At 34.4% G+C, this 25,756-nt stretch overlaps 1 protein-coding gene across 7 annotated transcripts in view; it reads right to left on the reverse strand.

Moving 5' to 3' along the window:
• LOC6033655 (apoptosis-resistant E3 ubiquitin protein ligase 1) overlaps positions 1 to 25,756 on the reverse strand; it is a 99,830-nt gene that overhangs the window by 20,186 nt on the left and 53,888 nt on the right. Inside the window, exon 1 of one of the 7 annotated variants that reach the window (XM_038258102.1) lies at positions 25,000 to 25,292. The exons of the other annotated variants lie outside the window; for them this stretch is intronic. Coding sequence (XP_038114030.1) covers positions 25,000 to 25,123 — 124 coding nt within the window. The 5' untranslated portion in view covers positions 25,124 to 25,292. Of the gene's footprint in view, positions 1 to 24,999; positions 25,293 to 25,756 lie in introns of those variants that run through there. 7 annotated transcript variants of the gene reach the window in all.

Here is a 25,756-nt window from a genome sequence, read left to right on the forward strand (position 1 = left end):
AAATGTAGAACATTATTTCCGAGTCCTACAAGCATGTTTTTCAATTCGGCATGCTTGCCAAGTAATTTTAAAAAATTCCTGAACATATTATAGTAAAATTTGGAATAAATTCAAAGAAATTCTCAAAGAACCTCGTAGGGCCAGCTATGGGAGTTGATAAAATTATTCTAAAAATGTAGAACATTATTTCCGAGTCCTACAAGCATGTTTTTCAATTCGGCATGCTTGCCAAGTAATTTAAAAAAAAATTCCTGAACATATTATAGTAAAATTTGGAATAAATTCAAAGAAATTCTCAAAGAACCTCGTAGGGCCAGCTATGGGGAGTTGATAAAATTATTCTAAAAATGTAGAACATTATTTCCAAGTCCTACAAGCATGTTTTCAATTCGGCATGCTTGCCAAGTAATTTTAAAATGTTTCCTGAACATATTATAAAAAATTTGGAATAAATTCAAAGAAATTCTCAAAGAACCTCGTAGGGCCAGCTATGGGGAGTTGATAAAATTATTCTAAAAATGTAGAACATTATTTCCGAGTCCTACAAGCATGTTTTTCAATTCGGCATGCTTGCCAAGTAATTTTAAAAATGTTTCCTGAACATATTATAGTAAAATTTGAAATAAATTCAAAAAAAATCTCCAAGAACCTCGTAGGGCCAGCTATGGGGAGTTGATAAAATTATTCTAAAAATGTAGAACATTATTTCCGAGTCCTACAAGCATGTTTTTCAATTCGGCATGCTTGCCAAGTAATTTTAAAAATGTTTCCTGAACATATTATAATAAAATTTGAAATAAATTCAAAGAAATTCTCAAAGAACCTCGTAGGGCCAGCTATGGGGAGTTGATAAAATTATTCTAAAAATGTAGAACATTATTTCCAAGTCCTACAAGCATGTTTTTCAATTCGGCATGCTTGCCAAGTAATTTAAAATGTTTCCTGAACATATTATAATAAAATTTGGAATAAATTCAAAGAAATTCTCAAAGAACCTCGTAGGGCAAGCTATAAGGAGTTGATAAAATTATTTGAAAATGCAGAACACAATGTTTAAGTTCTATTAGCATGTACTTTTATTCATGCTTAATTGCCAAGTAAATTTAAAAATATTTTTAAGAAAATCTCGGATTAGTTTTCAAAAAGCCGTAAGAGCCATTGGTAAACCAAGCCATTTTTGCACCGGTAATCGACGTGCTTACGAAAAATCATTTTCAAAAATACTTGAGATTGTTCATCTACACGTCCTTTAAGTGCCCTATACTTAAAACAAATGAAATATTGTTTAAAATTTGAGAAAACCGAAAATTAGTGCCGGAGGTCACGATGGCTTTTACGGCTTTTTGAAAACTCACCCGAGAAATGTTTAATAAAAAAAATATGTTCTTCATTTTTAGAATAAAGTTATCAACTTCTTATAGCTGGTCTCACGAGTTTTTTTTTCTGAATTTCATTGAATTAATTTAACATTATAAAATATGTTCTAAAATACATATTTGTAGTTATTTGGCAAGCATGCCGAATTCAAAAACTTGCATGTAGGACTTGAAAATGATAATCTGCATATTTAGAATAACTTTATCAACTCCCCATACAGCGCCCTACGAGGTTCTTTGAGAATTTCTTTGAATTTATTCCAAATTTTATTATAATATGTTCAGGAAACATTTTTAAAATTACTTGGCAAGCATGCCGAATTGAAAAACATGCTTGTAGGACTTGGAAATAATGTTCTACATTTTTAGAATAATTTTATCAACTCCCCATAGCTGGCCCTACGAGGTTCTTTGAGAATTTCTTTGAATTTATTCCAAATTTTACTATAATATGTTCAGTTTAAAATTACTTGGCAAGCATGCCGAATTGAAAACATGCTTGTAGGACTCGGAAATAATGTTCTACATTTTTAGAATAATTTTATCAACTCCCCATAGCTGGCCCTACGAGGTTCTTTGAGAATTTCTTTGAATTTATTCCAAATTTTACTATAATATGTTCAGGAAAATTTTTCAATTACTTGGCAAGCATGCCGAATTGAAAAACATGCTTGTAGGACTTGGAAATAATGTTCTACATTTTTAGAATAATTTTATCAACTCCCCATAGCTGGCCCTACGAGGTTCTTTGAGAATTTCTTTGAATTTATTCCAAATTTTATTATAATATGTTCAGGAAACATTTTTAAATTACTTGGCAAGCATGCCGAATTGAAAAACATGCTTGTAGGACTTGGAAATAATGTTCTACATTTTTAGAATAATTTTATCAACTCCCCATAGCTGGCCCTACGAGGTTCTTTGAGAATTTCTTTGAATTTATTCCAAATTTTATTATAATATGTTCAGGAATTTTTTAAATTACTTGGCAAGCATGCCGAATTGAAAAACATGCTTGTAGGACTTGGAAATAATGTTCTACATTTTTAGAATAATTTTATCAACTCCCATAGCTGGCCCTACGAGGTTCTTTGAGAATTTCTTTGAATTTATTCCAAATTTTATTATAATATGTTCAGGAATTTTTTAAAATTACTTGGCAAGCATGCCGAATTGAAAACATGCTTGTAGGACTCGGAAATAATGTTCTACATTTTTAGAATAATTTTATCAACTCCCATAGCTGGCCCTACGAGGTTCTTTGAGAATTTCTTTGAATTTATTCCAAATTTTATTATAATATGTTCAGGAAATTTTTTTCAATTACTTGGCAAGCATGCCGAATTGAAAAACATGCTTGTAGGACTTGGAAATAATGTTCTACATTTTTAGAATAATTTTATCAACTCCCCATAGCTGGCCCTACGAGGTTCTTTGAGAATTTCTTTGAATTTATTCCAAATTTTATTATAATATGTTCAGGAAACATTTTTAAATTACTTGGCAAGCATGCCGAATTGAAAACATGCTTGTAGGACTTGGAAATAATGTTCTACATTTTTAGAATAATTTTATCAACTCCCCATAGCTGGCCCTACGAGGTTCTTTGAGAATTTCTTTGAATTTATTCCAAATTTTATTATAATATGTTCAGGAAATTTTTTTATAATTACTTGGCAAGCATGCCGAATTGAAAAACATGCTTGTAGGACTTGGAAATAATGTTCTACATTTTTAGAATAATTTTATCAACTCCCCATAGCTGGCCCTACGAGGTTCTTTGAGAATTTCTTTGAATTTATTCCAAATTTTATTATAATATGTTCAGGAAAAATTTAAAATTACTTGGCAAGCATGCCGAATTGAAAACATGCTTGTAGGACTTGGAAATAATGTTCTACATTTTTAGAATAATTTTATCAACTCCCCATAGCTGGCCCTACGAGGTTCTTTGAGAATTTCTTTGAATTTATTCCAAATTTTATTATAATATGTTCAGGAAATTTTTTTATAATTACTTGGCAAGCATGCCGAATTGAAAAACATGCTTGTAGGACTTGGAAATAATGTTCTACATTTTTAGAATAATTTTATCAACTCCCCATAGCTGGCCCTACGAGGTTCTTTGAGAATTTCTTTGAATTTATTCCAAATTTTATTAATATGTTCAGGAAAAAATTTAAAATTACTTGGCAAGCATGCCGAATTGAAAAACATGCTTGTAGGACTTGGAAATAATGTTCTACATTTTTAGAATAATTTTATCAACTCCCATAGCTGGCCCTACGAGGTTCTTTGAGAATTTCTTTGAATTTATTCCAAATTTTATTATAATATGTTCAGGAAAAAATTTAAAATTACTTGGCAAGCATGCCGAATTGAAAAACATGCTTGTAGGACTTGGAAATAATGTTCTACATTTTTAGAATAATTTTATCAACTCCCCATAGCTGGCCCTACGAGGTTCTTTGAGAATTTCTTTGAATTTATTCCAAATTTTATTATAATATGTTCAGGAAAAATTTAAATTACTTGGCAAGCATGCCGAATTGAAAACATGCTTGTAGGACTTGGAAATAATGTTCTACATTTTTAGAATAATTTTATCAACTCCCCATAGCTGGCCCTACGAGGTTCTTTGAGAATTTCTTTGAATTTATTCCAAATTTTATTATAATATGTTCAGGAATTTTTTTAAATTACTTGGCAAGCATGCCGAATTGAAAAACATGCTTGTAGGACTTGGAAATAATGTTCTACATTTTTAGAATAATTTTATCAACTCCCATAGCTGGCCCTACGAGGTTCTTTGAGAATTTCTTTGAATTTATTCCAAATTTTACTATAATATGTTCAGGAAATTTTTAAATTACTTGGCAAGCATGCCGAATTGAAAAACATGCTTGTAGGACTTGGAAATAATGTTCTACATTTTTAGAATAATTTTATCAACTCCCCATAGCTGGCCCTACGAGGTTCTTTGAGAATTTCTTTGAATTTATTCCAAATTTTTTTATAATATGTTCAGGAAAAAATTTAAAATTACTTGGCAAGCATGCCGAATTGAAAAACATGCTTGTAGGACTTGGAAATAATGTTCTACATTTTTAGAATAATTTTATCAACTCCCCATAGCTGGCCCTACGAGGTTCTTTGAGAATTTCTTTGAATTTATTCCAAATTTTATTATAATATGTTCAGGAAAAATTTTAAAATTACTTGGCAAGCATGCCGAATTGAAAACATGCTTGTAGGACTTGGAAATAATGTTCTACATTTTTAGAATAATTTTATCAACTCCCCATAGCTGGCCCTACGAGGTTCTTTGAGAATTTCTTTGAATTTATTCCAAATTTTATTATAATATGTTCAGGAAAATTTTTAAAATTACTTGGCAAGCATGCCGAATTGAAAACATGCTTGTAGGACTTGGAAATAATGTTCTACATTTTTAGAATAATTTTATCAACTCCCCATAGCTGGCCCTACGAGGTTCTTTGAGAATTTCTTTGAATTTATTCCAAATTTTATTATAATATGTTCAGGAAAAAATTTAAAATTACTTGGCAAGCATGCCGAATTGAAAACATGCTTGTAGGACTCGGAAATAATGTTCTACATTTTTAGAATAATTTTATCAACTCCCCATAGCTGGCCCTACGAGGTTCTTTGAGAATTTCTTTGAATTTATTCCAAATTTTACTATAATATGTTCAGGAAAAAAATTTAAAATTACTTGGCAAGCATGCCGAATTGAAAAACATGCTTGTAGGACTTGGAAATAATGTTCTACATTTTTAGAATAATTTTATCAACTCCCCATAGCTGGCCCTACGAGGTTCTTTGAGAATTTCTTTGAATTTATTCCAAATTTTACTATAATATGTTCAGGAAAAAAATTTAAAATTACTTGGCAAGCATGCCGAATTGAAAAACATGCTTGTAGGACTTGGAAATAATGTTCTACATTTTTAGAATAATTTTATCAACTCCCATAGCTGGCCCTACGAGGTTCTTTGAGAATTTCTTTGAATTTATTCCAAATTTTACTATAATATGTTCAGGAAAATTTTTTAAAATTACTTGGCAAGCATGCCGAATTGAAAAACATGCTTGTAGGACTTGGAAATAATGTTCTACATTTTTAGAATAATTTTATCAACTCCCCATAGCTGGCCCTACGAGGTTCTTTGAGAATTTCTTTGAATTTATTCCAAATTTTACTATAATATGTTCAGGAAATTTTTTTAAATTACTTGGCAAGCATGCCGAATTGAAAAACATGCTTGTAGGACTTGGAAATAATGTTCTACATTTTTAGAATAATTTTATCAACTCCCCATAGCTGGCCCTACGAGGTTCTTTGAGAATTTCTTTGAATTTATTCCAAATTTTACTATAATATGTTCAGGAAAAATTTAAAATTACTTGGCAAGCATGCCGAATTGAAAAACATGCTTGTAGGACTTGGAAATAATGTTCTACATTTTTAGAATAATTTTATCAACTCCCCATAGCTGGCCCTACGAGGTTCTTTGAGAATTTCTTTGAATTTATTCCAAATTTTACTATAATATGTTCAGGAAAAATTTAAAATTACTTGGCAAGCATGCCGAATTGAAAAACATGCTTGTAGGACTTGGAAATAATGTTCTACATTTTTAGAATAATTTTATCAACTCCCATAGCTGGCCCTACGAGGTTCTTTGAGAATTTCTTTGAATTTATTCCAAATTTTATTATAATATGTTCAGGAAAAAATTTAAAATTACTTGGCAAGCATGCCGAATTGAAAAACATGCTTGTAGGACTTGGAAATAATGTTCTACATTTTTAGAATAATTTTATCAACTCCCATAGCTGGCCCTACGAGGTTCTTTGAGAATTTCTTTGAATTTATTCCAAATTTTACTTATAATATTCAGGAATTTTTAAAATTACTTGGCAAGCATGCCGAATTGAAAAACATGCTTGTAGGACTTGGAAATAATGTTCTACATTTTTAGAATAATTTTATCAACTCCCCATAGCTGGCCCTACGAGGTTCTTTGAGAATTTCTTTGAATTTATTCCAAATTTTATTATAATATGGAAACATTTTTAAAATTACTTGGCAAGCATGCCGAATTGAAAAACATGTAGGACTTGGAAATAATGTTCTACATTTTTAGAATAATTTTATCAACTCCCCATAGCTGGCCCTACGAGGTTCTTTGAGAATTTCTTTGAATTTATTCCAAATTTTATTATAATATGTTCAGGAAACATTTTTAAAATTACTTGGCAAGCATGCCGAATTGAAAAACATGCTTGTAGGACTTGGAAATAATGTTCTACATTTTTAGAATAATTTTATCAACTCCCCATAGCTGGCCCTACGAGGTTCTTTGAGAATTTCTTTGAATTTATTCCAAATTTTATTATAATATGTTCAGGAAACATTTTTAAATTACTTGGCAAGCATGCCGAATTGAAAAACATGCTTGTAGGACTTGGAAATAATGTTCTACATTTTTAGAATAATTTTATCAACTCCCCATAGCTGGCCCTACGAGGTTCTTTGAGAATTTCTTTGAATTTATTCCAAATTTTATTATAATATGTTCAGGAAACATTTTTAAAATTACTTGGCAAGCATGCCGAATTGAAAAACATGCTTGTAGGACTTGGAAATAATGTTCTACATTTTTAGAATAATTTTATCAACTCCCCATAGCTGGCCCTACGAGGTTCTTTGAGAATTTCTTTGAATTTATTCCAAATTTTATTATAATATGTTCAGGAAACATTTTTAAAATTACTTGGCAAGCATGCCGAATTGAAAAACATGCTTGTAGGACTTGGAAATAATGTTCTACATTTTTAGAATAATTTTATCAACTCCCCATAGCTGGCCCTACGAGGTTCTTTGAGAATTTCTTTGAATTTATTCCAAATTTTATTATAATATGTTCAGGAAACATTTTTAAAATTACTTGGCAAGCATGCCGAATTGAAAAACATGCTTGTAGGACTTGGAAATAATGTTCTACATTTTTAGAATAATTTTATCAACTCCCCATAGCTGGCCCTACGAGGTTCTTTGAGAATTTCTTTGAATTTATTCCAAATTTTATTATAATATGTTCAGGAAACATTTTTAAAATTACTTGGCAAGCATGCCGAATTGAAAAACATGCTTGTAGGACTTGGAAATAATGTTCTACATTTTTAGAATAATTTTATCAACTCCCCATAGCTGGCCCTACGAGGTTCTTTGAGAATTTCTTTGAATTTATTCCAAATTTTATTATAATATGTTCAGGAATTTTTTTTCAAATTACTTGGCAAGCATGCCGAATTGAAAAACATGCTTGTAGGACTTGGAAATAATGTTCTACATTTTTAGAATAATTTTATCAACTCCCCATAGCTGGCCCTACGAGGTTCTTTGAGAATTTCTTTGAATTTATTCCAAATTTTATTATAATATGTTCAGGAAACATTTTTAAAATTACTTGGCAAGCATGCCGAATTGAAAAACATGCTTGTAGGACTCGGAAATAATGTTCTACATTTTTAGAATAATTTTATCAACTCCCCATAGCTGGCCCTACGAGGTTCTTTGAGAATTTCTTTGAATTTATTCCAAATTTTATTATAATATGTTCAGGAAACATTTTTAAAATTACTTGGCAAGCATGCCGAATTGAAAAACATGCTTGTAGGACTTGGAAATAATGTTCTACATTTTTAGAATAATTTTATCAACTCCCCATAGCTGGCCCTACGAGGTTCTTTGAGAATTTCTTTGAATTTATTCCAAATTTTATTATAATATGTTCAGGAAACATTTTTAAAATTACTTGGCAAGCATGCCGAATTGAAAAACATGCTTGTAGGACTTGGAAATAATGTTCTTCATTTTTATAATAATTTTATCAACTCCCCATAGCTGGCCCTACGAGGTTCTTTGAGAATTTCTTTGAATTTATTCCAAATTTTATTATAATATGTTCAGGAAACATTTTTAAATTACTTGGCAAGCATGCCGAATTGAAAAACATGCTTGTAGGACTCGGAAATAATGTTCTACATTTTTAGAATAATTTTATCAACTCCCCATAGCTGGCCCTACGAGGTTCTTTGAGAATTTCTTTGAATTTATTCCAAATTTTATTATAATATGTTCAGGAAACATTTTTAAAATTACTTGGCAAGCATGCCGAATTGAAAAACATGCTTGTAGGACTTGGAAATAATGTTCTACATTTTTAGAATAATTTTATCAACTCCCCATAGCTGGCCCTACGAGGTTCTTTGAGAATTTCTTTGAATTTATTCCAAATTTTATTATAATATGTTCAGGAAACATTTTTAAAATTACTTGGCAAGCATGCCGAATTGAAAAACATGCTTGTAGGACTTGGAAATAATGTTCTACATTTTTAGAATAATTTTATCAACTCCACATAGCTGGCCCTACGAGGTTCTTTGAGAATTTCTTTGAATTTATTCCAAATTTTACTATAATATGTTCAGGAAATTTTTTTCAAATTACTTGGCAAGCATGCCGAATTGAAAAACATGCTTGTAGGACTTGGAAATAATGTTCTACATTTTTAGAATAATTTTATCAACTCCCCATAGCTGGCCCTACGAGGTTCTTTGAGAATTTCTTTGAATTTATTCCAAATTTTATTATAATATGTTCAGGAAACATTTTTAAAATTACTTGGCAAGCATGCCGAATTGAAAAACATGCTTGTAGGACTTGGAAATAATGTTCTACATTTTTAGAATAATTTTATCAACTCCCCATAGCTGGCCCTACGAGGTTCTTTGAGAATTTCTTTGAATTTATTCCAAATTTTACTATAATATGTTCAGGAATTTTTTTTTAAATTACTTGGCAAGCATGCCGAATTGAAAAACATGCTTGTAGGACTCGGAAATAATGTTCTACATTTTTAGAATAATTTTATCAACTCCCCATAGCTGGCCCTACGAGGTTCTTTGAGAATTTCTTTGAATTTATTCCAAATTTTACTATAATATGAGGAATTTTTTTTTAAATTACTTGGCAAGCATGCCGAATTGAAAAACATGCTTGTAGGACTTGGAAATAATGTTCTACATTTTTAGAATAATTTTATCAACTCCCCATAGCTGGCCCTACGAGGTTCTTTGAGAATTTCTTTGAATTTATTCCAAATTTTATTATAATATGTTCAGGAAACATTTTAAAATTACTTGGCAAGCATGCCGAATTGAAAAACATGCTTGTAGGACTTGGAAATAATGTTCTACATTTTTAGAATAATTTTATCAACTCCCCATAGCTGGCCCTACGAGGTTCTTTGAGAATTTCTTTGAATTTATTCCAAATTTTATTATAATATGTTCAGGAAACATTTTTAAATTACTTGGCAAGCATGCCGAATTGAAAAACATGCTTGTAGGACTTGGAAATAATGTTCTTTTTTATAATAATTTTATCAACTCCCCATAGCTGGCCCTACGAGGTTCTTTGAGAATTTCTTTGAATTTATTCCAAATTTTATTATAATATGTTCAGGAAACATTTTTAAAATTACTTGGCAAGCATGCCGAATTGAAAAACATGCTTGTAGGACTCGGAAATAATGTTCTACATTTTTAGAATAATTTTATCAACTCCCCATAGCTGGCCCTACGAGGTTCTTTGAGAATTTCTTTGAATTTATTCCAAATTTTATTATAATATGTTCAGGAAACATTTTTAAAATTACTTGGCAAGCATGCCGAATTGAAAAACATGCTTGTAGGACTTGGAAATAATGTTCTACATTTTTAGAATAATTTTATCAACTCCCCATAGCTGGCCCTACGAGGTTCTTTGAGAATTTCTTTGAATTTATTCCAAATTTTATTATAATATGTTCAGGAAACATTTTTAAAATTACTTGGCAAGCATGCCGAATTGAAAAACATGCTTGTAGGACTTGGAAATAATGTTCTACATTTTTAGAATAATTTTATCAACTCCACATAGCTGGCCCTACGAGGTTCTTTGAGAATTTCTTTGAATTTATTCCAAATTTTACTATAATATGTTCAGGAAATTTTTCAAATTACTTGGCAAGCATGCCGAATTGAAAAACATGCTTGTAGGACTTGGAAATAATGTTCTACATTTTTAGAATAATTTTATCAACTCCCCATAGCTGGCCCTACGAGGTTCTTTGAGAATTTCTTTGAATTTATTCCAAATTTTATTATAATATGTTCAGGAAACATTTTTAAAATTACTTGGCAAGCATGCCGAATTGAAAAACATGCTTGTAGGACTTGGAAATAATGTTCTACATTTTTAGAATAATTTTATCAACTCCCCATAGCTGGCCCTACGAGGTTCTTTGAGAATTTCTTTGAATTTATTCCAAATTTTACTATAATATGTTCAGGAATTTTTTTTTAAATTACTTGGCAAGCATGCCGAATTGAAAAACATGCTTGTAGGACTCGGAAATAATGTTCTACATTTTTAGAATAATTTTATCAACTCCCCATAGCTGGCCCTACGAGGTTCTTTGAGAATTTCTTTGAATTTATTTCAAATTTTACTATAATATGTTCAGGAAACATTTTTAAAATTACTTGGCAAGCATGCCGAATTGAAAAACATGCTTGTAGGACTCGGAAATAATGTTCTACATTTTTAGAATAATTTTATCAACTCCCCATAGCTGGCCCTACGAGGTTCTTTGAGAATTTCTTTGAATTTATTCCAAATTTTTTTATAATATGTTCAGGAAACATTTTTAAAATTACTTGGCAAGCATGCCGAATTGAAAAACATGCTTGTAGGACTTGGAAATAATGTTCTACATTTTTAGAATAATTTTATCAACTCCCCATAGCTGGCCCTACGAGGTTCTTTGAGAATTTCTTTGAATTTATTTCAAATTTTATTATAATATGTTCAGGAAACATTTTTAAAATTACTTGGCAAGCATGCCGAATTGAAAAACATGCTTGTAGGACTCGGAAATAATGTTCTACATTTTTAGAATATTTTTATCAACTCCCCATAGCTGGCCCTACGAGGTTCTTTGAGAATTTCTTTGAATTTATTCCAAATTTTACTATAATATGAGGAATTTTTTTTTAAATTACTTGGCCAGCATGCCGAATTGAAAAACATGCTTGTAGAACTAGGTAATAATGTTCTGCATTATTAAATTAATTGTATTAACCTCTTATAGCTGGCCCAACGAGGATTTGAATTTTTATTTTCATTCATTCATTTTTCTTTTTAGGAGCGTTTAGGTTTTTCAGATTTTTTTTTTTGTAAATTTGAATTTTGCATCATTAATCTTTATTTGTTTTTCATTTTTATATTTTTTTAACACTGAACCTTGCAATTGTTTAAATAATGTTTACTTCCTTTAATCATTTTTATTTGTCATAATCGGTCGTAGGATAACCAGAAGTTATCCTGGATGCCATAAAGATGGCCGTCGTTAGCGGCCGTAGGATAACCGTCCAGGATAACTTCAGCCAGGTTTCAAAATGGCATATCTCCGAAAACGCAAAAAATCGCAGGCTGGAAATTTCAGCAATGTTAGATTATGATCCAATCTTTCAAGTGATTGTGGCGACCCATACGCCCCAAACTTCCCCTACACTGTAGGAAGCAGAGACGCCGATTAAAAAGACACGATCGTACTTCTTTATATGTGTTATCTTCTATGGCACACTCTGCAACTTCGATTGGCTTGTAGGCTGATCGCAACGCATACAACACCCGACCAATCAATAAAGACCTTCGTCCGAATAGGACGCTTGTAAGAGTTCGGGTTATACGAGGTTCTAACTTTCGTCCGAAATACATTATTTGATATAGTGCTTAACACTATAACTGGTGACCCCAATCGTTTAATTATTCCCGCGTACGCGAATTTGCCCACAAAGTGAACTGTTGTGAGCTTTGTGAAACCGTGCAACAACCAAAAAAGCCGCCATCGCGAATATTCTTTTGTCCCGCTATTTGCGAACCCACGCGAGTTGCGTAATAAATCCACTAAAAGTGAACCAGTGCAATTATTAAATAAGTGATCTCATCGCGTTTAATTTTGTCGTGTTGATTAGCTTTATTTTTAATTAAAATGCCAAGGCCTTCGATCAGAAGTGCTGTGATTCGTGTCGAAAGAGTTTCGATCGCAGCGCTCGAAGAGTAAAGTTCGTTGTCGAAAAACCATGTGTTGCTGGTGAAAATGGTTCGATGGCATTCGGTAGTGTTCAATCGCAATCTATGTCGGCCATAGAACAAATAAATGTGCTTGAACGCCGGGTGGGGGAAGTTTCAAGTTCACGTAGAAGATCCAGGAGTCGTTCTCCGGTTAATCCCTCGGAGCGTAGACAGCAAACCCTGTCCGAGCGGGTTGAAGAGTTGTCCCACCGTTTAGATGAAGTGCTGCGTAATCGTTCCCGGGAGCTCGAGCGTCGTCATGGCCGCTCAACAATGAAACCCAAGCGTCGTTGGATTTGCTGGTTTCACTATCGGCATGGTGTTCAGGCTCAAAAGTGCGAGAAGCAGAAAGGCGGCAATCCCGATGTCCCGTGCATTTTTTTCGGGGAGAAGAACGAGGTCTACGCACGGCCTCAACAAAATTAATTCCTAGTAAGCCGTACGGTAAGTCATCCGCTGAATGCGAACCCATTAATCTTAACAATTCCGCCATTTGCGAACCCAAAGAATCAATTTTTCATCCACAACAAGTGAACCCTGCTCAAGCAAACCAAAAATTTCCACTTTATGTGAACCTTTTCAAAGTAATCATACCACTTTAAGTGAACTTAAAAAATTTAGCGAATCCAAACATTCCCTCTCGATGAAACTTGATCGACAATATCGATTAAACAAATCCACATTCAGTGAACCAAAGTCAATTCAATCAACCACCTTTGGTGAACCTTATCAATCATCAAAGTTAAGACAACCCACCTGGAGTGAACTTGTTCAAGCGAAGAAAACCACTTCAAGTGAACCAAAATTCTCAAAAATACCACATTTAGTGAACCTTTACAAACTAATTTAACCAGCAAAGATCTGAACTATCAACCCGTTAGCATTCAACGTATTCATATCCACGATCAAAAATCGTCAAACCGATTTCTTATCGATACCGGCGCAGACATTTCAATAATTCCGCCCACATCGAAAGATTTACTTAATGTAGCGAAATTACACCAACTTTTGCAGCTAACGGTAGCCCTATCCAAACTTATGGTACGAAGCGTTTGACCGTCGATTTAGGTTTTCGCCGTCCTTTTGTTTGGATTTTCACTATTGCTGACGTCAAGAGTCCCATCATCGGCGCAGATTTTTTAAAACATTACGATTTATTGGTGGACCTTCGTCGAAGCAAGTTGATCGACAACACGACTAAGTTGGAAATTTGTAACATCAACGCCGTGTCCGAACCTTCGATTAAAACGTTCGACACAAATTCGCCATTCGCTGAAATTCTAAAAGAATATCAAGACTTAACCATACTTGATATGAACCATAAGCCCACTAATGCAAACATCATGCATCAGATCATAACCACTGGACAGCCCGTGTTTTGCCGCCCACGAAGATTGCCCATTGACAAACTAAACGAGGCCAAAGCAGAATTCAATTTTTGTTAGAGCAGGGCATTTGTCAGCCTTCAAAAGTTGCTGGGCTAGCCCTCTACATATGGTGAGAAAATCGAACGGGAAATGGCGACCGTGTGGTGATTATAGGAATCTAAACGCTATCACTGTTCCCGATCGGTATCCTGTACCACACATACAAGATTTTTCGAATATTTTACATGACAAAAGATTTTTCATGTATCGATTTGCAACGCGCGTATCATCAGATCCCTGTCGCGCCGGAAGACATTCCAAAAACCGCCATTACAACTCCTTTCGGCCTTTTCGAGTTTAAATACATGACATTCGGACTTAGAAACGCAGGTCAAACCTTACAGAGACACCTGCATGGCATTCTCGGAGATCTAGAATTTGTTTTCCCTTATGTCGATGATCTCTGTATCGCGTCTGTCAATATTGAGCAACATAAGGATCACCTTCGTACGGTATTCGAACGGTTGAGGCAAAATGGTCTCACCATCAATGCCGGCAAGTGTCAAATCGGTCTCCCGAACGTCGAATTCCTGGGACATCTCATCACTGCAGAAGGAATTAAACCAAAGCCGGACAAAGTGAAAGCGATCATGGACTTTCCACGACCCATCGTGGCCAAGCAGCTCAAGCGTTTCCTTGGAAGTATAAATTTTTATCGTCGTTTCATCTCGCACGCTGCTGTTCATCAGCAAGTTCTGCACTCGATGATCCAAGGCAACATAAGAAATGACAACACTCCTCTCCAGTGGAACACAGAAACTAGTGCAGCGTTTGAAAAATGCAAGCAGGACCTAGCAAATTGTGCAATCCTTGCCCATCCATCACCAAATGCGAAACTCGCCTTGGAGACTGATGCTTCAAGCACAGCCATCGGCGCCGTTCTTCACCAGATCACCGACAACGGCCCTTGTCCCTCGCATTCTTCTCAAAGAAGTTAAGCGAGAGCGAACGGAAAACCAGCACATACGATCGAGAACTGCTAGGAATATACGAAGCGATAAAACATTTCAAAGATGTTTTGGAAGCTCGCGATTTTTGCATCTATACCGATCACAAACCTCTCACAACAGCATTCAAACAGCGGCCAGAAAGAGCTAACCCTACTCAACTACGCAGACTTTGTTTCATCAGCGAGTATTCGACCGACGTGCGTCATGTGCCTGGTGACGATAATAAAGTCGCGGACATGTTGAGTCGTATTGATTCGATCATTTCTACCGATTCTATTGATTTCGACCTGATGGCAGAACAACAGAAAACCGATCCGGAACTTAAAACCTTTTGAAGAACCCCCTGCCAGCACCACGCTGAACCTCAAGGCACTCAATTCGCCGATCTCGAAAATTCCAATCTATTGCGATGTTTCAACTGGAACAATTCGTCCATTTGTACCCGCACAGCTTCGACGCAGCATTATCCGGAAACTTCATAGTGTATCCCACCCTGGTGTACGAGCAACATCGGCCCTCGTTACGGAGCGTTACGTGTGGCCAAACTTGCGACGAGATTGTAAGGAATTCGTCAAAAATTGCATTCCCTGTCAAAAGTCGAAGGTCCATCGAAACAATCACTCACCGGTGGTACAGATCGCCACCCCAGACAGTCGCTTTTCGCACGTCCACATGGATCTGATCGGACCATTACCACCTTCCGAAGGTAACTGTTACTGTCTAACGCTGATCGACAAGTTTACTAGGTGGCCGGAGATCATTCCGATACCAAACATGACCGCACAAACCGTCGCTCGCGCTTTCGTCGCTGGTTGGATCGCCAGATATGGTGTACCAACTACCGTGACAACAGACCTTGGACGACAATTTGAGTCCGAATTGTTTAGAACACTCACACAGATGCTAGGAATTACCCATCTGAGAACAACACCTTATCATCCACAAGCAAACGGCCAAATTGAGCGAGTTCACCGCCACGCTAAAGCAGCAATCATGTGCTACCAAACTACGAACTGGACTGAAGTACTTCCACTCGTACTTCTCGGAATGCGTGCATCGTTGAAAGAAGACCTGCAAGCAACAGCTGCTGATCTCGTCTACGGAACATCGTTGCGCTTACCCGGTAATTTTTTTGCAGCAGAAGAACCGAAATCACCTACGCCAGAGTTCGTGACTGACTTGAGGGCAACAATGGAAAAGTTACGTCCTACCCCAACATCGAACCACTCGAAGGGAACAACATTTGTGCAGAAGGAGTTAGATACCTGCAGTCACGTGTTTGTGAGAGTTGGAGCCATCAAGCCTCCACTCACACAACCGTATACCGGACCTCACAAAGTGATACGCCGAAAAGGAAAAGTTTTCATAGTCGAAATAAACGGCAAACAGTCCCCATTTCCGTCGACCGTCTAAAGGCAGCTTTCACGCAAGCTGAAGACGAACCAATTCGAGCACATGCTCAACCCAAAACTTCCGGGTCATCCGAACCTTCCAGAACATCTGAACCAAGAAAAACTCAACCCAGTCAATCTGAACCCAAACCTAAATCCAGTACATCTGAACCCAATCCTCAAACCAGTTTATCTGAACCCAAATCCTTAAAACCTGCATTCAGAACCACTAATACCAGCCAAGCTGAACCTACTACAGCATCCTCAGAGCAGAGTTCCTACAGAACCAGATCAGGCCGACAAGTGAGATTTCCCGGCAATATTGGAAAATCTAAGGGGGGAGTATTGTGGCGACCCATACGCCCCAAACTTCCCCTACACTGTAGGAAGCAGAGACGCCGATTAAAAAGACACGATCGTACTTCTTTATATGTGTTATCTTCTATGGCACACTCTGCAACTTCGATTGGCTTGTAGGCTGATCGCAACGCATACAACACCCGACCAATCAATAAAAGACCTTCGTCCGAATAGGACGCTTGTAAGAGTTCGGGTTATACGAGGTTCTAACTTTCGTCCGAAATACATTATTTGATATAGTGCTTAACACTATATGATCTTAGTTTCATGTTTAGCATCGGTTAGCAAAAAAAGTACTCGATTAACAAACACAAGAAAATAAGTTTTGTCAAAAAAATGCTTCAGTTATTCGATGAAAACTTCAGTTTTTGGTTTGGAAACAACATTTTATCTATTAATAGTTTCAAAGCTATTTCAAAGCCTTTCCAACGATGTATAATTGTCCTAATAAAATATTTGAAATGGCTGATTTATGTTAAAATTAAACAATCAGCCGTTTTTACGACAAACGCTAGTTTTTTACTCAATTTTTTGACTTTCAGCTTGCGTATCTCCGTAATAAACAAACTTGGAGCTTTGAAAATTTGGATTTTTCTTAGTTAGAATGTTTACATTCGAGAAAAAAATACCAAAAAATATTTGGAGAAGGTAACTTTTTTGAAACTTGGTCACCCAATGTACCATAGTGCAAAGTATGGCCCATTTTAATCACTTTAAGCCGTTCGACCAATTCTCATCACTTTTGCCGTTTTCCGCTATTAAATCAACATTTTCCGATGTATCAACAATGGAGAGTTGCTTGCTCACTTTTATTTGAGATATTTATTACTTTGGAACAGTCAAAAACACTTTATTAAAGCTGTAATTCATGCTCAAAGTGCTGATAGGCCGATAATAGAAATAGGCTGAAAAAGGGTATAGTTCCCCTAATTTTATAAATATATATATTTTTTTGTTTTGCTTGCTAAACATTTTCTCAGAGAGGACATTCTGTTTTTACTCATGGTTTTTTTTTTTAATTTTTGATGCATGAGATACATCATAAAAAAAAAACAAGTTTACATTGGTTGCTGAGGGTTGTTTGGGTCATTAGAAAATGGAGAGTTGCTTGGGTGAGACTTAAAAAAACAAATGTCATGTTTCTTTTTCTTTTATCCGCTGTATTGCAGCAACCCGTGGTTCAAACTTCAACGTTTTTTAGACGATATTTAGGAAATTTGCTGAACTTTTCGAAAAAAATATTTTCAGTAATGGATAACCATGGACACTATTTAATTTTTTTTAAAAAGCCGGAATTTTTCGGACAAAAGTTATTAGAGTTTTATTTTTGAAAAGGTCCTATAAGCTATTGTCTTTCATATATGTAAGGGATAAGGGATCATCAATAAACCGTGGAAAAACTTTCTGTATGGATCGTGGACAATCACCCCCCCCCCCTCCTAAAGTATCCAAGTGATTATTTAATGGTCCCTAAAAATTTAGGTCTAAAAATTTTAAATACAAGATTCCGAATTTTTACAAAAATCACTATTAAAAAAATTCATAACTCGTCGGCAAAATTTTGGTGCGAGGTTTTGTCCCAAAAAACACGGATTTTGAGAAATTGAATTTTTGTGAAAAAAAGTTAATTCTTGTTTAAATTTTCAAAACAACCTATGAGTCATGGGTTGCCTATGCAAATAGAACCTTTTGAAAATTTAATCTGGAATCGAAAAATTAACCATTTTTTATACATTGTACCGATTTTTTTTAATAGTCCCCACCAATACCTACAACATTGCCGAATACACCAAATCAATCAAAAATTTCTTTGAAAAGTTTCAGCTGCCAAAATTATATGAAGACTTTTATGTGTGAACCAATGATACAAAATTACTTCTTTGGTCATAGTGAAGGGCCCCACAAAGTTTGATCAAAATAAAAAAAATATATGAGTAGAATGCTCAAAGGCAATTTTTATTTACATAATTCTGTAAATAAAATTGACTTGGCAACAAAGCGTCGAAATTTGATGAAGCGACTTTCGATTTTTCCGACAAAACTTTCTCGAATATTTATTCTCGTACCGAGATAAAAGTGATGTCCAAGCCAAATTTCTATTTCTCCAGCAAGAAATAACATAATTTAGCAAAAAAAAAAACCATCTGAGAATGACGAGTAGCCAAATCAACGACAAGTTGGTATTGATAGCTCGTTCATGGTCTGGACGATGAACTTTAAAGAGAGGAATAACCGATAAAGTGAAAAAAATAATTTTCGGTTTGTCACAAAATCGGCTTTCACAGGGTTGCCAAATCAAATTGGGGCTTCAAAATACCGTACCAACTATCAACAGTAAGAAAACTCCGGAGCCATTTTCGCGAAAAGTATCAGGATATCAAAAGTCATGATATTAAACTTGTTGATTTTTAGTAAAGTATTGAACTTGAGCAAAAAAAACTTGTCATGTTTTGCTTGAATTAATATAAAGTTTGAGTAAATACGCATTTTTCCTTAAACTTTAACAGTTTTCTACTAAATTACACCCCCTTCCCCTATCAAAAAACTCCCCACAGAAGACAGCTTTTCCTCCACAATGCCCACCGCATGCTACAAGCAACTGCAACCGATTTTGCTGCTGCTGCTGCTGCATTGCTCTTGGGATTAAACAGGCAAAGAAAAACAACTCTTACTCTTTATTATTCTTCCGAACGTTTTCGTTTGATTTGGTTTATTCGCATCCACCCACACTCCGCCACCCCTTAAATCCGGCAAGGGACTGCTGCAGCATTCTGGGGAGGAGCAGATGTTTGGCAGATTTTGTCCAGGCGTTCTGGGTGGTGTAAAATTTCAACGCAAATACATTATTGCTGATGGATTATCGCTTGGTGAAATGTTTGAAAAGCTTAAAATTCAGCAATATTTATTTTTTTTTGAATATAGATTTTTTTTTCAAAAGTTATTTACAGTAGAACCAATCTTAAAAATTTATTAAAATGCACCCTTTTCAAAATCTACCACCCAAATGTGTCACAACGATGGCGATGAGATGATTCGATCTGCTCCCCAAACCCTAAGCCCAAGTCCAAGCCAAGCCAGCTGGCAAGGAATGGATTATTGCAGAAATATTTTGACAAGCTGCCAAACCAGCAGCATCAGAATCAGCATAGTGCAGCAAATTAGGTGCCGACGAGTGGGCTTTCGATGGCTTCACCTCGTCCTCGAGTTTTGGCGCTGAATTTGCTTTTTAGAGTGAGAGAGAGAGAGGGAGATATGCTAATGTGATGCTGAATGGCATAATTGAAGTGGATATGTGCAGAGCAATTTAAATAGGAGATTTTATTGAAAAATTGCTTTAAATTGGCAGTAAAAGTAGAAAAGACAAAAAGACAAAAAGACAAAAAGACAAAAAGACAAAAAGACAAAAAGACAAAAAGACAAAAAGACAAAAAGACAAAAAGACAAAAAGACAAAAAGACAAAAAGACAAAAAGACAAAAAGACAAAAAGACAAAAAGACAAAAAGACAAAAAGACAAAAAGACAAAAAGACAAAAAGACAAAAAGACAAAAAGACAAAAAGACAAAAAGACAAAAGACAAAAAGACAAAAAGACAAAAAGACAAAAAGACAAAAAGACAAAAAGACAAAAAGACAAAAAGACAAAAAGACAAAAAGACAAAAAGACAAAAAGACAAAAAGACAAAAAGACAAAAAGACAAAAAGACAAAAAGACAAAAAGACAAAAAGACAAAAAGACAAAAAGACAAAAAGACAAAAAGACAAAAAGACAAAAAGACAAAAAGACAAAAAGACAAAAAGACAAAAAGACAAAAAGACAAAAAGACAAAAAGACAAAAAGACAAAAAGACAAAAAGACAAAAAGACAAAAAGACAAAAAGACAAAAAGACAAAAAGACAAAAAGACAAAAAGACAAAAAGACAAAAAGACAAAAAGACAAAAAGACAAAAAGACAAAAAGACAAAAAGACAAAAAGACAAAAAGACAAAAAGACAAAAAGACAAAAAGACAAAAAGACAAAAAGACAAAAAGACAAAAAGACAAAAAGACAAAAAGACAAAAAGACAAAAAGACAAAAAGACAAAAAGACAAAAAGACAAAAAGACAAAAAGACAAAAAGACAAAAAGACAAAAAGACAAAAAGACAAAAAGACAAAAAGACAAAAAGACAAAAAGACAAAAAGACAAAAAGACAAAAAGACAAAAAGACAAAAAGACAAAAAGACAAAAAGACAAAAAGACAAAAAAGACAAAAAGACAAAAAGACAAAAAGACAAAAAGACAAAAGTTTCTTCCGACATCTTTAGATTATTCAATAAATGTGCAAGAAAAATGACCCCCTTCAAGGTGTAACCAATTAATCTTCTCAAAATCTCAAGAATATTCTCGGCAAAATTCCTTCTCTCGTCGAGCCCTCGCCATTAATCAAAACTGCTCCACCGTGGAAAATGTGCTTTTTCAGCTGTTCCAGAATGTGAGCAACCTTTTGAAACTATTATTCCTTTTGCCCCTGATATCTGATGGGCCTCTTTGAGGCCAGCTACTCAGTAAGAGTGGAGTAGTGTTAAATGGTCATTTTTCAGCCGTCGCGTGATAAACGGTGCCATTTTTCACTGTTTTACTGGTGAAAAGGTCTCCAGGTGAATGTGGCATTGTTGAAGAAGGTTTAGATTCAAATTTTATAGGTAAAATGGATTCATTTTTAAATTGATTTTATTTCAGAGCACGTTTTTAAAATCATAAATTTAACATCTTTAAGAAACCAAAATATAAAAATGTCTCACCAAAAATTTCAACTGGTTTCACCCTAATACCAACAGAACTTTCCCCAGCTGAAGTTGGTGGAAAGTCGCTGGTCATTAACATGAAACAGCATTAACCGACCCACCAACCGACCAATCACGCAACAAAGTACAAGTGTGAAAGCGTAATGCTTGAAATGTGTTTCCATTTCCTCCTTTTCTTGGTTTTTTTTTCTGCCTCGACGGAATGTAATCAAAATGAATTACGAGCTGCCATTCATTTGCATATCTGCAAATGGGTTGCAGTTGCAGCCAGGAAGTTAACATTATGCAAGTTAATGGTGGCTGGAGTTTATTGTGGGCAATAAAAATTTCATTTAAATAAAATTGCAATTTTGTGCACAATTTTCATTAAAGAAGGAATTTGAATTTTATATAAAAGAGAGTTCTTCGATGAGGATAAATTCCATCTTTCCAGCTTTTACAAAGACATTTTTTTTATAACATTTCGTCGTATTCGTATCGCATTTTTACGTATTTTTTTGACTCAATTTTTAGATTATTATTAGAAAATAAAAAAAAATGAAATTACAAGCCTAGGGTTCAACATTTAGATGAAAAAACTGTTGCATTTAACAGGCGTACAGTTGCTTTCCAATCAATTCGCAAAAAAAAAACTTTTTGTGGGACTGTACATTGGTATTACATGAAAATCTAAATTGTTTTCAAGGGAATTCAAACGTACTAAATAAGATTATAAACGCGGGAAAATGCATTATATCTGGTTTTCAGTTGGTTAAACTTTAAGGGGAAGGGGAGGGTCGACATAAACTTTGAAAAATATTTGCAGCGGCATAAATGTAATTTATGAAAAAACTCAAAAAATAATTTTTAGGTGCAAAATCTACTAATTTTTAGTATTCATTATATTTAGAATTTCTCAAATGTTTATTTCCAAAGAATAACTTAATCCAATGGTTTCCGAGATATCGCAATTTCAAAATGATAGCGCTAAGGAAAACGCAGCAATCAGCAATCCGGTAAACAAAATCAAAAAGAGAAAATTGTAGCACATTTTTTTTGAGTTCTCGCATATATTGTTTGTTAGGTGCTTCTTTTTCATCAAGTAAAAAAACTGCACATTTTTGAAAAATTTCACCTCAAAATACCAAAATTTCAAAAATTGTGTACATAATTGTTTGTGATTGGGCTTGGGCACAACTTTCCGCTAACGGCGCGCGTTTCTCGAGGGGTTCGTCGATGCGTTTGGCTTGGGGTTGGACACTGCGCAAACTTTTCACCTTTCTCTAAAACGTCAACTTCTTCGGTTCAGGACCGAACAATTATTAAAAAATACATAATGTAATTTTTAATTGCAATTTTGATTTTGCATCTAAATAAGCAGCAATTCCCCGCGAAAACAGCATGATTCGAAAAAAAGTTCTCCGATCGGGCTCAAAATATGTCTGGGGGTTCCTTGGCCAAAATAATTGTACCCGTATTTTTTTGTTTGGGCATTAGGGTGGTCCGAAAAATGGCAATTTTCGTCATTTTCCGCAAAATCCCATTTTTTTCAAAAATTCATATCTCCGCGCCATTCAATCCGATTTTAGCTGTCTTATAAGCAAAAGAAAGGTGATTAGCTTGGCTATTTGGGAAAAATAGTAACAAGTTTCAAAAATCTAGCTTATCATTTGAAAAGGTCGTATGAAAACTTGAAATGCTGTTTTGAAGGTCTCGGGACCAAAGAGCCCATGTCTGAAAATATTGTTACCTAATTTCTTGAAAAAATATACAAAGGATATCAAAAAATGGTGAAGTTATGTTTTCAATATTCTGAGATACGATTTAAAAAAAAAAAACTGAGGTGGGAAAACGAAAACGGACAAAACAACAGTTGTTTTACTTAACCCTCTAACGCCCATGGTTACTCCAGAGCACCACTAATTTTTGTCTTCAAAATGAAATTTCTCTGCATCCATGCAATTTTTCAACCTGGTTCAAGCTGCGTTAGTTTATATATAATGTTAGCTTATAACCATTAAAATTTCATCCAATTTGGTCGATCCAGTTACGAGTAATGGTGAAAAACATAAAAAATCTCGATTTTGCTCTGGGCGGGAAGGGGTTAAACTGCGATAACTTAAAAATTTCAGCGATTACCTATACATGTTAGGATACCAAAAGTTGCGTATTTCAATTACAAATATTTTGGTACCCTAGCATGTATAGGTCATCGCTGAAATTTTCAAGTTATCGCAGTTTTATTGAAAAATGTCGTTTTTTGCCATTTTTTGTTTTTCTCTCATTTTTGCGCGTGGCGCTTCAAAAAACCCAGTTTTTTTTTTTAAATCGTATCTTAGAAAATTGAAAACATAACTTCACCTGTTTTGATATATTATGTAAAATTTTTCGAGGAATCAGGTAAAAATTACGAAAATTGCGATTTTTCCACCCTAACACGGCGTAGGTCACCCTAATGGCCAAAAAAAAAAAGACGGGTCTAATTATTTTGGGCTAGGAACTTCCCCAAGAAAGTATGGTCCTATCTTGCTTCTGGAAAAAGATACAGAGTTTTTATAAGAGGCATTTCAAAATAAGTGCTGAAAATTATATTTCTTGCCAACACTGCCAGTACTTCGGTAGATATTTCGAAATCTTATTTTTTAACGTAATATGGAAGTAACCTAGCAAAATGGTGTCTTAGGAAAAGTTGTTGTATATAAATGTGGCTTTTATTTAAAATTATTGACAAATGGCCTGTTCTGTAAAATCGCTCATGTCGAGCCACCCTAATGTGCATTCACGTTTATCTGTGGTGGTAGCATAAATAAGAGGATACGCATGGTTGCTCAAGATGATTTTATTATACCATTTATACGCGAAATTAAAAAAAATATTGGCAAGGAATTCACTACAATTCAAGTCTGTCGGTAGGAGCGTGTTAAGGGAGCCCAAATGTATCATACCTTTATGAAACTGAAGCGTTTACTGACATCAACTTTAAAAAATTCGAGATGTGTAATTTTATCGTTTAACAACATCAGTATACATCCAATTTTTTTTGTCAAATTCGGAACATTGTATTGCCAGCCAAAAAAAAAAAATGATCAATTTTTTCAAATTTTTAGCCACTTTGCCGAATTCTTGGCGAAAAATAATCATTTGCTTGTGAAAATACCAAAATTAAAAATATAAGCAGGTAGAGGGTTAAGTGTTTATAACCTTTGATAAGATTACCAGATTTTTAAACCCATTTATGACCCATTCCACAGGATTGCTTCAATTGAGGGGTTATATATTTTGAGTCACTTACACACAATTATCGCGACAGATTTGTCAACAATCCACCAAGTTTTAGTATCCATTAGCACTAAAGCCCACTTAACTCTAGCTTAAGCGGCTAAGTCCACCACTACTAGCCAAAACAACCGTTACTATCCAGTTACTATCGTAATGTTTGCCAACAACACCACGGCACTTGAAGGTTAAAAAAAGCGAAAAACCGCAAGATAAGCAGCAGCAGCTTCTTCCAATTTCACCTTGCGCAAGCCGAGCCTGTTTCCAGTTCCAGTCGAACGATGATGGCGATGCTGACGAGGCTGCTTTTGCAATTTTAGATGATGGCGGTGATGACGCCGGCAAAACGAGAAATGGCGCTGACATGCCGGGGCTCTCACGTAATACCGGGTTGAGTGTTTTCAGATAGATAGAGCGGGGGTGTGGGATTAGAACGACGACGACGGGGCAAACCTCAAACAAACAAAACCGCACAAACAATTCGTCGACGTCTTTTGTGAGCCAGTTCTGATGGGCTCAAGTTGTTGGCAAAGACTGGTGTGGCGTCGACGTCGGTTGACCACAATAGCAAAGACTATTCAGTGAAGGTCCTGCCTCGTCGTCGCAATGAAATATTCAAAACCAACCAACCAATCCACCCACGAACTCGATTCTTTAGAATTAAAAAGAAGGAAATGGGATTGTATACTTTGAACTTTGAACGCGATTGGATTGAATCGATAAATGAGACTTTGTTATTGTCTTGTTGGAGGTAATAAACGAGTTTGTGGTGATTCAGGAACACTTAAATGGGGCCAATTGAGATTTTTGGGGAATAGTTATTTAATTGACTTTTCAAATATTTCCCCAACACTTTGCCATTCTTGACAGTCTTTAATATGTTTTCTTATTATTTAAATTATTTGAAATTTTAAATTATATTGTAAAGAGGAATTTCAAGTAATAATTCAACGAATCCAAAGGCAATGCAATTCCATAATTTTATCATCATCATTTTTA

Source organism: Culex quinquefasciatus, chromosome 2 (assembly GCF_015732765.1).
Source record: "Culex quinquefasciatus strain JHB chromosome 2, VPISU_Cqui_1.0_pri_paternal, whole genome shotgun sequence".
NCBI lineage: Eukaryota > Metazoa > Arthropoda > Insecta > Diptera > Culicidae > Culex > Culex quinquefasciatus.